The following is a 12,689-nucleotide window of genomic DNA, read 5'->3' as shown; positions in this document are numbered from 1 at the left end:
CACAATAGTGGGCATGATGTGCTGGATCACTCTGCCATGGTGTTTGCTCTGTTTTTAGGGGTAATAGGAATCAAGGTATCTCTGGTACTCACATCCCAGTTCATTGGCAGGGATACTAGAATGTCACAGGAATTTTCTGGTGCATGTGCACCCACCATCTTGTATGATAGATGTGTAACTCAGTTGCTCTTCCATGAGCTCCTTGCCAATCCCATGCCAGTCTTTTCCAGTCTGTGCCAGCTCAGAGGGCCTCCTTTCCTTTCACATACATCCTGCTTCTGTCACTATGTTTTTGTTCCTTTAGGATGAAGTCATGCCCTTCAGTCAGAGACTGAAGGCAGCAGGTTCTTGGCAGGCAGGCATTTCCTGAGGCAGAGGTGAAAGCTGGCACTGAGCTATTTGCCTGGTGGACTGCAGTGTTCAAGGTGCTACTCACCATGGAGAAGGCTTTACATGATCTTTGCTTGGGCTTGCTTTCCTTCTCTTGAGAACTGGCCACAACTGCAGTGAGTAGAGGGTTTGATCCCCACCATGGCATAAAGGGAAGGTGTTCTTCTTCAGTGGTCTTGAACATGCTCCTTGCTGGGGTGTAAAATGCCTGGTGAAGGTGTTCAGGGCACAAGGTACAGGACTCATCCACTAGAGGTTTTAGAGATGGTTTGGGGTGAAATCTGGTGTGGTCCTGTGTATGGTTAATATCTTGGGAAGATAATGGAGAGGAAGAGCAATAGGAAACCAGCACTTTTGAAAGCCATTCTATGTACATTTCATTCAGGGGACTGAGGTAATTTAGAGCCAGGATTGCCTGCTTGTGAGCTTGATAAAAAGTCTTAAAATGGAGCAATAAGGTACAGTAATGTTTCTAGCTGCCTTGTACAATTTCTCATGGTCCTGCAAAGCTCAATTTGGGAGATTTGTAGGACTGTATTCTTCCAACTGTTGCTCTGCATTTAGAATAAATTACTTCTTTGCTCTTATCATCCCCCAACAGGCAGCTGTGGAGTTTGGGTTTTCACTTTGCAAACAGTATGTTAGTACCTGAATTATTTTCTCTTCTTCCCTAGTGTTTTCTGGTTCCAGAGATTTTGGAATCCACTTTGCCATGTAAATGCTACTAAAGCCGTGTCATCTGCATTTCCTGAACATGCAGGTATTCAGGAGTAGAATTACCAATATGGGGTTATGGGTTTTTTTTCACATTAAGCCTTTTAAATCTGCAAGTAAATATAGTGCTCTGATTTGCCAGCAGCAAGTATTCATGTAACTTGATCAGACCTCAGGATCTTTGAGAGAAACCACATGCCATTTAGCCTCTTTCTATACAGAGGAATTTGGACAATTCGTCATTATACCAAGGGCCTTTATTAGTTGACAGAAGGGTTAACTGACCTTCAAACAGGAACTCAACGGTTTGCCTGCAGGGAGCATATTCCATGGTGAGTTGACTACTTAAGCACTTTCGATGTAAAGTAAAAACAATCTCTTGTGTCAGGGTATAGTTCAAAGAACAAAAGACCGTTTTGCTCAATTGTGCAGGCAGCAGAAGTTATTTTTGTCTCTTGCCTATCATATTCACATGTACAAGAAAGTCGTTTTGTTGAGGAGCGATTTGTTCTGCTGGGGCTCTTTGTGTAAGTTTTGAGCTGAAGACCACCACTGTGCTCTGGCATTGAAGGAAACAATGTACAGTCTTGAAAACAGCTTTGTGTTTTGCCCTATTTTCAAGGGGGCATTTGCTTTGGGTGTGTGAATTGATTTATGGGCCCTTTTGAGCCATTTAACCTCCTTCGAGAATGCCTGGTAAATGGATGTGTAAGTGAGGCGTTTTATCAGGTATGCCAGTCCTTTTCCTGTTTAGGGAACATGTGCTTGACCTGTTTTGGGTGCACTCTGTCTGAGGGTGACATTGAGGGTGACAAACAGTGTGTAGGCTCTTGGTCCTTAACACCTCAAACACTACAGGGCTGCCCATGACCACATTTTTGTTCTATTCTACTTTTCACTGCCAGATTTTTGCCTGATTTTCTGTATACCCAAAATGTCAGCCCAGTGCCAGGATCCTCAGTGTGTGTTGTGAATGTTTTCCCACTGTCCATGGCAGGAGCATGTTCTGAGCCAGTCCTTGTACCTCTGCCTAGAAGATCTCACAAGGGCTTTTGCTCCATAGATTTGTCCTGTTCTTGGAAGCCCATTCCACTTTTAGCACCCACAGCACCTTACAGAAGAGGGGCCTTACCTTCCACTTAACCAAGTGCTGTGTAATCATTTATCTCCTTTTAGTGCTGTTTGTGGGTGGTGCAGGGGCGGTGGTTGGATTGTGATCTGCAGGGTTCCTCACCTGAGTGTTTCTCCTCTGCCGGAGGAGACAGTAAATGGCTGTTCATAGTTCAATTTTCCTTTTTCTCTCATTATTTGCTCTGAAACCCTCTGCTATGTGCCTGCCTGCCTCTTCTTTTCCTGTCCCAAGAGCCTTGCTGTACTCACTCTTCGTTGCAGGAGAGAAACTGGGATCTTTGTTTTCAGTTGCTATCTTGCTGACATCTGAACTTTGCAACAAGTGGTGTCCATCCTTGCTCCATTTTTGTTCCTATTTCCAAGATGTGCAAATCCTGATCTCCCCTAGAGTTATTTCCCCATCTGTCTCCCCTTTCTCACTCACACTTGCTTTCTCCATAGATAAGTGATACATCCATAATTAGCTTTTTATAACTGAGACGCTGACCACATCTGTATTCATTTCACCACTTTATTATAACTAATTTTTTCCCACCCTGCCAACATCACAGTCATTTCCCTTTCCAAGGCCTTCACGTGTGCCTTTTTCTCCTCCCAGCATGTGACTGCAACCCTCGTGGCATCCAGACCCCACAGTGTGACCGTGCCACTGGGCAGTGCATCTGCAATGAAGGCGTGGAAGGGCTGCACTGTGACAAGTGCTCCCGGGGCTACTCAGGCTTCTTCCCTGACTGTGTGCCCTGCCACCAGTGCTTTGCCCTCTGGGATGTGATCATCAGCGAGCTGGCTAATAGAACCCAGCAGTTCTTGGACAGGGCCAATACCCTCAAAATCACTGGAGTCACTGGCCCATACCAGCAGACGCTCAACACACTGGAGGAGAAGCTCACTGAAATTAAAACCATCATCGCTCAAAATCCAGCAGCAGAGCCCCTGAAGAACATTGGCAATCTCTTTGAGGAAGCAGAGTGAGTACAGTTGTAGTTACTTGGATCAGTCTGTCATGGGAAGGAGTGGGAGTTCCAGTGAGCTGGGATTTACTTGAGTGACTGGTGTCCCCATGCTGGGCTGAGGGCACTCTGGCTGGGTGAGGGTGCTGTGGCTCCTGGGCTGCTGGAGCACCTTGCCATGCTCAGCACTGGCAGTGAGTGCCCTTCCCACCGGGCAGAAACCTCTTGGGGCAGGCAGGAGCAGTGCAGCAGCCACGGGCTGGGCTGGGTTGTCCTGCTCCCACTGCTCTCCAGGCAGCTAATTACCAGGGAGCCACTCATGCTTGCCTTGTGCTGCCCCAGGGCAAAGGACAAACACTGCTATTATGTGACAGAATGAAGAGGGGGAGAGATTAAATTCCTGGATTTCCGAGTGTAGCTGATGAGTTGGAAACTTGGGCTTCTTTCTGTGCTCTGTGCTTGCCTTGTGCTGCCCCAGGGCAAAGGACAAACACTGCTATTATGTGACAGAATGAAGAGGGGGAGAGATTAAATTCCTGGATTTCCGCGTGTAGCTGATGAGTTGGAAACGTGGGCTTCTTTCTGCGCTCTCAGCACGTGTTGGGGGAAGCACCAGGTTTATAACAAGAATTGTTTCCTTTTTTCTGAGAGTAGAAGCCTTGTATTTTATTTTAGGGCTAAGCATGCAAAAGATGGTGGTCTGGAGATGGGGCAGCCTAACATTAAGTAGGATTACAGAGGCTTTCTAGCTCTGTCTGCAACTGCTCCAAGTTGCTTGTGCATTGTGAAGGGAACTGCACAAAGCAAAGGGGCGAGGATTAAAGCACAAATGTCTCAATTAGGAATCGTTTGTGCCCTACAGCTCCCCTCCCTGCTGGAGAGCTGAAGGATGCTGCTGCTTCTGGACTCTGTGTGTATTGAGGGAGATCAGAGCAGCTGAGGAGCTGCTTTTCCCTAACATGCCTTATGTGTAGCTGTTCTTGCTCCTCTCTGGCTGTATAGAAAGTGCTGGGCTTTAGAGAAGTCCTGGAAAACAGCAGGCTGTTGAGCTATTGAGAGAGCTGTAAATTGATATTAGATCTCAAATACTGCCTTGATTCTTTCAGAATGAGGAAATGCTTGCCTTGACAGGATCACCATGGATGGGAATAGCTTCCTATGCCCATTTCTGTTCCACAGCAGCCTTGACATGTAACTCACTTGCTTTTCCTTTTAGGGTTATCCCACTAGCTAAAGCCTGCTCCGTGGCTCACTGAGTGAATGCTTAGAGCAGGAGGTTTTCCTTCAAAACTCTGGTGAGGAGGGATCTGTACAGAAGAGTTTAAAGAATCCATTGTGTTAAAACTAAGGCTCCCCCCTCCCTGCTTCCTGAAGTTCAGTTCTGTCTGATGAACTCGTAGTAATCAAAACTACATTTGAGCTGTGTGGGATGCGAAGCAAATTATGTATGGATCATAGTAGTCAACTCTGACCTATGCAGTTGCCATGATACAAGAGCATGACTCCAGTCCTCTGGAATCTCCCTCCAGTTAATCTTACACAATGCAGCTGTTTTCTGAGCAATTTGGCACTTTGGGTTTATAAATGTGCTGTAGATTGAAAAGTAGGTTTGTATAATAAAGGAAACAAAACAGTATTCTAGGTAGGCATGTTGTTACAAATCCCTTGGAGCTCCACTGAGGGAGGACAGGTCCTGCCGTGGGAGAAGCTGGATACATCTCTAGCCACCATACTCCACTGAAGTATGAGGCTATGACCCTTCTTCCTCGCCGTGTTGAGTCCTGTGCCTGTTTTACAGAAAGCTGACAGCAGATGTTACAGTTAAGATAGCTGACATAGAAGAAAACCTATCAGCCTTATCAGCAAAGAGCAATAGCACAGACACAGACCTGAGTGCACTGGAGACAGATGCCAAAAGTCTCGACCACGTCGTGAAAGAACTTGCAGAGCAGCTAGAGTTCATCAAGATCTCTGATGTTCGGGGTAAGTGTCACAGGGAGGGGGAGAAGGCAGCAGGGTGGCCAAAGATTTAATTAGTGCATGGGTTTAAGTACCAGATTAATCTTCTAACTTGTAATAAAACACAGTTCCTCAGGGACAGGTTTTTTCTGTGCATTAGCAGAGTTGCTGATGCAGCAGGAATTTTTGCCCCCTTATCTGGTCTGTCTTCCTCTGCACATTGCAAAGCTGGCTCAAATTCTTGGGGCACAGAATCGTCTTAAGGTATCATGCTGAACACATTGTAGATGAGACACAACAGAAGAAAGTGCACCACAGATTTCAAGATATGTCTGGACATCCCTCTTGCTCCCTTCAGTCTGTTAAATTGCTATTTCTGGGTGAAAAAAAAGAGCTTGTGGTAAAGGGTCCAGTTCTTCTGAGCCACCCAAGCCTTGCATGTCCATTGGCACACTGAAATGGGCCAAGAATTTGCTGGAGGAAGAGGAATGTCACCAAATTAATTGGAAATCTGGAAAGCTGACTTCAAAGAAAGTATTTATAATTTTTCTTATATATTTCCTGGTTTGCAGGAAGTCTGAGATTGTTTTCAGTGAACATGAGAGATTTCAGAGTGAGGCGAGTAGCATGTGGAATAGGGGAGTCCCAGTCTTCTGCCATTCTGCAAAAGAAAGCTGCCCCAGGGTGCAGAGTATAGTCACCCCCAGAGGGTCCCCCACACCCACACAAGGCCTTTCCAGGAGTTGTCCAAAATCAACAGTTCCATAAATCAGCATCTTTCATCAAGCAGTTGTTTCTTAGGAAAGCTCTCACCAGTTTCCAAGCAGTGACTCCATAAGCCAGACATCCCAGGGCAAGCAATAAGAACTGATGGGATAAGGGAATCCTTAGAAAACAGACTGTTCCCCTAAAAACCTTCAAAGGCTGTATCTCCTTTTGCCCTTAGGCCAAGTAGAATTCAGTCACTAGGGTCAGAGAAAGGCTTAACTTCAAAGACCAGCTTGACACTTTCCACCCAGCAAAGAAGCAAACTTTTTTTCTGCAAGAGGCCAAATTCTGTCATCCTTGCAATGGCACAGCTGCCAAGGCCAGCGTTTCATTTAATGTGATGTATCACTAGCCCTGATGTGTCATCTGCTAACATTTGTAACATACATTACTTTGGGTTACTCAACAGAGTTCTCATCAGCTCCCTCTGATTTCTGCAGGAGCCTTGGACAGTATCACCAAGTACTTCCAGATGTCCCTGGAGGCAGAGGAGAGGGTCAATGCCTCCACTGTTCATCCCGATGGCGCCGTGGAGCTGTCAGCGCGAACACGGCAGGAAGTGGAAGACTTAATCAATGAGAAGGAGGCCCAGTTCAAGGCTAAGCAGGAGGAGCAGTCACGCCTTCTGGATGAACTCGCTGGAAAGCTGCAGAGCCTGGATCTCTCTGAGGTGGCTGAGAAGGTACACAGCTGAGCATCGCTGGGATAAACCCGGAGCAGAAAGAGTCGGGTTTGTGGTGAAGCAACGGGCAGGGAGGAGCTGTAGGCATGGCAGTTACACAGAGTGAGATGTGTGGTTGGCTCATGAGAAATGCCCCTTGCTTGGTTGAGCAGCCCCTCGGTTTTGTGGGCTAGAACTGGGTTGTTTAACTGGTGGGCTCTGACACTACTGGCTTTCACAGACCAGCCTTTCACATTGGTCTTCCTCCCACTCTTCCCAGCCCCAACAGAGCACCTGTTTTTCCATCACCCCTGTTCTAATCCAATGTTCTTTGCTAGGGACAGAGTTCCCACGTGCAGAAAAGTGTGGCAAATCTGTTGGGCTGAGAGCCATCCTCTTCAGCCTATCCCAAGTTCAGTGCTTGCTTTCCCTAGGCTCCCCTCTTCCCTTCTGCAACTCCATTGGGTACAGTGTGCCTGCACAGTGCCCAGCCAGGCTGTGCTACTGCACACACCCACAGGTCTCAGCATCCCCCCAGGCTCATCCTCCTGCTCAAGACAAAGCAGAATTTACAAGGAGCTGGAGGCAAAAGGGCATCTTCTCTGTTGAAGGTGCCTACTCATCTGTAAATATGATTAAGGATGGCTTTTTCTTGGGAGAGGCTGGGTGTTCCCTCAGTTTCTCTTTGAAGTTGGCCAGCTGCATTCAGTGAACAATTCCTGAACAGCCCTGGGTGAAGGCAGGCTGCAGGGCACTGCTCATTAACTCCCCCGGGCAGGCCAGGCCTGTGGTAGAGAGTGAGTTCTTCACACACTGATTGTCCCTTGTCCTTTACAACCAGTCATCCCTCCCACTCCCTCAGCCCTCCTTTTTTCTCTGAAGGGAAGAGAGAGACATCTTTCTGTTTAGTTTCCCTTCCCCTACATTCCTGCCCTGACCATTCTTAAGAGCTGAAGTCTTGGGTAGATGATTATCAAGGCAGTAAATACTGAGTTGCTTGGAGGTGTAATCATGAGACACATACACACACACACACCTTTTTGCTTTCTAGCTACTGCTGGGTTACGTGCCAAACAGGTAAGAGGGACTCATTTACACTTCACAGGAGACAGCTGCAGCTAACTTGGCTCAGCCCCTAGGTTTTCCCAGGGAGATGTTTTGGCTGCAAAACCTGAGTCAGTGACTATCATTTGGCAAAAGAGATGGGGGGGCAGGGGGGGCATGGAAAGGTAAAAGAGCCTCACAAGAACAGGGAATTTTATTTTTCCCTCTGGTTAAACCTCCTGTGTTATTTCATTACTGAACAATTTACCAAGCAGTGGATAATTCTCAGCACAATGTTGCTGATAGAAATATTTTCGCTTCTGGAAAAAAAAGTTTACTCTGAAATTTTGTGGTAGAACAGTATCCCACTCCAGCCCCAGGCAATGGAATGGGAATCAGGCTGTGACTGCTTCCCCTGTGTCCCTGCAGACGTGTGGCACTGCTCCGAGAGCCTCCTGTGCCGAGTCCGAGTGCGGGGGGCTGAGCTGTCGGACGGACGAGGGGAAGAAGAAGTGCGGAGGCCCCGGCTGCGACGGGCTGGTGACTGTAGCTCACAATGCCTGGCAGAAGGCTATGGATTTTGACAGAGACATTCTCAGTGCATTAGCAGAAGTTGAGCAACTCTCCAGAATGGTAATACGCCAAATCAATTGTTAAGATAGTAAAAAAGAAAAAGGAAAATCTGTCTGTTGTAGCACAGACAGTAATTGACAAAGTATGCGCTGGTTTTCTGTAGAAAATAGTTCTTTTGGGTTGTGTAACTTCATCATGCTTGTAAATATCTTCAGAAAGGGAGCTTGCTAGAGTGAAGCTTCATGGATAACTAAACATCAGCCTGAGTTGTTTAAACTAGCACTGGTGGTATGGATCAGGGCCAGCTTCCAAGTGTTCTGTGAGTTTTATGAGAAAAAGCATTCCTTGTTCCTATTACTTCTGACTCCAGATGAATTGTTTTAAGACAAGCCCTAAAGCATAAGAAGATAAGCAAGCAAGCCTCCATTTTCCTTTCTTTAGGTTTCCGAGGCAAAACAGAGAGCAGATGAAGCAAAACAGAACGCGCAAGCAGTTTTGCTAAAAACCAATGCTACAAAAGAACAAGTGGACAGAAGCAATGAAGATCTGAGAAATCTTATTAAACAGATTAGAGACTTCCTAATGCGTAAGAACATTACATTTTAATTATATTTTAATTCTGGGTTTGTGAAAACTAGCTTTACGTCTGTATTAATCTTCCAAGAGTTAGTGGAACAGTTGTCATCATTCCCCCCACCTCCCCTAGACAGACAGTGTGTATGATGAAATCTGGAAACATGAGAAAAAACAAGAGAAAACCAAGATAATAAGAAAGTGAGAGCAAATTGTGACATGTTCTTGTGCGCATTTCAGCTGAGGCTGTTGTACTGCTGTACTTTGCCAAGTATGTCTGTAAGTTCTGGCTAGAAAGACAAAGTAGTATTAAAGGGGAAGCAAGTCAGAAACTGTGTTTCTCTCTCCGTAAGAAAGCAAGAAAAGGTTAAATGAGAGCCTTGTTTGCCAGCAGCCCATTCCTTGCCTGTTTGCTCAGGGCTGACTATGCTGGGAGCACAAATACATCTATGTGCAGCTGTTGGTTTTGTTTCCTGTGGGCTCAGGTCCTCCCCAGAGTGGTGCAGCTGAGCACCAAGATCTTTAAATGGCTTCCAAGAGTGCTGTGCCAGCAGCACACCTGCTGGGCCTCTCCTGAGAGGGAAGTTTCACCTTGGGAAGTACCTTTAACACCTTGATTATCCATAGATCTGGGGGAGGAAGTTTTCCCATGATTTTCCTTCTTAAGGAAGCAGCTGAACAAGAATTTGAGTGCTGTGATGTGACAGAGAGAAGGTTTTACTCACATCTTTGTCATTTGTGTCCATCTGCTAGAAGACAGTGCTGACCTGGATAGCATTGAGGCAGTGGCTAATGAAGTGCTGAACATGGAGATGCCAAGCACTCCCCAGCAGCTGCAGGCCCTGACAGAAGATATTCGTGAGCGTGTAGAAAGCCTTTCTGATGTTGAGGTCATTCTGCAGCAGAGCGCTGGAGACATTGCCAGAGCAGAAATGCTACTGGAGGAAGCTAAAAGAGCGAGGTATGCAGCCCTGTTCCCTCTCATTGCATCAGAAAATGCAGTTTAACTTTCCCTGATGTAAATTTTTATTCCTTCAGTAAGGGGCAAGCCCAGCCCCTTGCAGCCTATGTTCTTTTTCCAGTTCCAAAGCAAGAGCATTTTTAGCATTAACAATCTTGCTCCACAGCAAAGGTGCAACAGATGTTAAAGTCACTGCAGACATGGTGAAAGCAGCACTGGAAGAAGCTGAAAAAGCTCAAAATGCAGCTGAAAAAGCCATCAAACAAGCTGATGAAGATATTAAAGGAACTCAAGACTTGCTGACTTCGGTGAGTTCTTTATGAGTGTTTCCTAACATAATAGAAACAGCACCAAGTCTGATGCTTAGAAACTGATGTAAGCCTGTCTAGGGAAAGCTCTTGGGTACCGCAAAGCAAGGGCTGCAGTTAAATTGCATCTAAACTGCATCATTCCTGCCTTTACATCAACTTTTGAGTGAGTGGGACAGATGCTAGGGAACTTTTTGCTCATAAACAAACAAACCAGACAACAACAACACAAAAAACCCACCAAAAGGCTTTTCTCACCCCATATCCTGCACCAGCCAAATTAAATGAGCAGGACTGTAGCCCTCTAAACCAGCAGGTCTGACAAGACCCCTGGCAATCCACACCTGCCAGCCACACTGGTTGTGTATTGGTGTGCTCAGTCATCCACACTGCAGCACCAGACTAAAATAAACAAATGCTAGATTGAAGTGCCAAGTGCTACAATCTTGTCAGATAAAGTATTTGCAGACTTCATCTCAAAGCCCTCATGAGACCACAGTGCTATCTATACTTATGAAGCTTGTCCAGTCTAGAAGTTTCACAAGTCCATTATCACATGATGGAGTCAAATGTCTGAAGTTTTGTCAACGGATTAGTCAACTCTTGCGTGTATAATGTAATCAAATGCTTTTTGACCATGTTCCTTAATGCTTGTGCAGCCCCATATGTACCATTCTCAAGCACTGAGCTTTTTCACCCTGACTGCAAAGGGGCCATTTTTAGCAAAACTAAAACACTGCTTTTAACTCAGATATGTGGACACAAACTAGTTAGTTGAGCAGGGTTTATGGAGAAAGTTTAGTGTTATATCCATTGTCTTTTGAAAGTCTAACTCTCATTCTTCCTTCTCTTAGATTGAATCTGAAAATGCAGCTTCTGCAGAAACGCTGAACAATGCTACCTTACGTCTGTTTGAGCTAGAGAGGAGTGTTGAAGACCTTAGGCAAAAGGCTGCTACAAATTCAGGGAATGTGGGAGAAATAGAAGACAAAATTATTAGTGCAAAACAAAATGCTGAAGAAGTTCAAAAGGTGAGAAGCTCAGGAACAATCCTAAAGAGGATTGAAAAGAGAAGCCAGCAAGTCCCCCCCCGCCCCCAGGTTTGGCTAAAGGGAGATCAATGAACAAATGTGATCTGTCACATTTATTGTTCATATTCTGGGGGTAGAAAATACTCCAACATTTATGCTCATAACAAAGATAGCAACTTTTTACTTTGGTATCAGATCCTGAGAGAGATTTATTGGGAAGTTTTCAGGTTCTGAAATAGCTGCAGGAAACCTTTCCCAGGTAGGTTTCTGTTCCTCAGCTTTACTATATGTCACAGAAGAACTGGAATTTTTTTTTTTTTCCAGAGTATTTATGGTTCTATGACAATGATAGTTTCAGGACAAACAAACCAGAATTTGGCATATACAGAATGAGGCAACAGGAAAAGTAATTATCTTAACATAAAACTGAATTTCTAAATATCAGAGATGCAAGATTTTTCTCTGTGAACATATGGCATTACTCCCAATGTTTGCTACACACTTTGTAATAGCAAAAGAATGTTCATTAACAAAACAATTGACCAGTCTGCCAAAGGAAGTTTCATTGCTCCCATCTCTTGTCTGTAGTTAGCCCACCAATCTCCAGAGAGCCATTTTCTGACAGGAGAGCTGCATTATCCATCAACTCAACAATATCCAAACACTAAGTAGTATTTCAGGTGCTGTCAAGTGAGCACAAGAGAATTCCAGTGCTGCTATAGTTTGTTATCTTGCTCAATGGTTGAATTTAGTTGGGCCATAGGACTTCTTTAATATTAACCCCACAAGCAAAAGCACAGCTGAGAAACCAACCTCATGACTTTCCCAGCACCTTCACTAGCACCACCTGGGCAGCCAGTTCCGTTCTTGTTGCTGAAAGGGTAGCAAGGGTATTCCTCCCCAGATGCAACCCCTCAGAGGGCCCAGGAGCTGTGCCAGGTGTAGCTTTCCAGCAGTTCTAGGGGCCATGGCTTTCATTAGTTACAGAACCCTGTAACTGAATCCCATAAATCTCTGCCAAGTGCCAGTGTTTGAGCTGTAAAACAGCCACAGATCTGCAGAAGAGCAACTGATGAGTCTTCACCACAGCTCTTAGTCTTGGACAGAAAGTAGGAAATATCCTGACACCGTTTCTGCTTTTGTTAAGAGAGCTCCCGGGGCAGTCTCTCCTGGCAGCCAGATTTAGTAAAGGACAGAGGGAGGAAATGCCAACTCTGTATTGGCTTCACTTGAGCTCCATCTTGTGCTTGAATTCGGAACAGGTGCTCAACAGCGAGCTGAGTGGCAAGTACAAAACCGTGGAAGAGCTCATTGCCAGGAAGACAGAGGAGTCGGCCGAGGCCCGGAGGAAAGCAGGCGTGTTGCAAGATGAAGCTAAAGCCTTGTTGGCTCAAGCAAACAGCAAACTCCAGCTGCTCAAAGGTAAGGCTGTTCTGAGGAGGTAATTTGGCACCTCAGAACATGAAGCAATTTCATGCTGTTAAACCAGCTATTCATCAGCAGAAGGAGAAAAAAAAAGGTACTTTTTTGTTACTGAGACTTGATCTGCTTTCTGTATTCTTATGGACATAATACAGTCTTTTGAAGCAAAGATTTCTACAGAATAAGCTGAAACAGGTGAGACAC

At 45.5% G+C, this 12,689-nt stretch overlaps 1 protein-coding gene across 1 annotated transcript in view; it reads left to right on the top strand.

The window, feature by feature from the left end:
• Window positions 1-12,689, top strand: part of LAMB1 (laminin subunit beta 1) — a 42,109-nt gene that overhangs the window by 28,486 nt on the left and 934 nt on the right. Inside the window, exons 24-32 of the mRNA XM_041405352.1 lie at window positions 2,834-3,203; window positions 4,984-5,168; window positions 6,353-6,594; window positions 8,047-8,250; window positions 8,632-8,776; window positions 9,517-9,724; window positions 9,891-10,032; window positions 10,887-11,063; window positions 12,326-12,485. Of these exons, the coding sequence (XP_041261286.1) occupies window positions 2,834-3,203; window positions 4,984-5,168; window positions 6,353-6,594; window positions 8,047-8,250; window positions 8,632-8,776; window positions 9,517-9,724; window positions 9,891-10,032; window positions 10,887-11,063; window positions 12,326-12,485 (1,833 nt within the window). The remainder of the gene's footprint in view (window positions 1-2,833; window positions 3,204-4,983; window positions 5,169-6,352; window positions 6,595-8,046; window positions 8,251-8,631; window positions 8,777-9,516; window positions 9,725-9,890; window positions 10,033-10,886; window positions 11,064-12,325; window positions 12,486-12,689) is intronic.

This window comes from Onychostruthus taczanowskii, unplaced genomic scaffold, assembly GCF_017590055.1.
Source record: "Onychostruthus taczanowskii isolate IOZ18803 unplaced genomic scaffold, ASM1759005v1 scaffold23, whole genome shotgun sequence".
NCBI classification, from domain to species: Eukaryota; Metazoa; Chordata; class Aves; order Passeriformes; family Passeridae; genus Onychostruthus; species Onychostruthus taczanowskii.
Note: the sequence above shows the minus strand (reverse complement) of the source record. Positions and strands in the feature narration are given on the sequence as shown.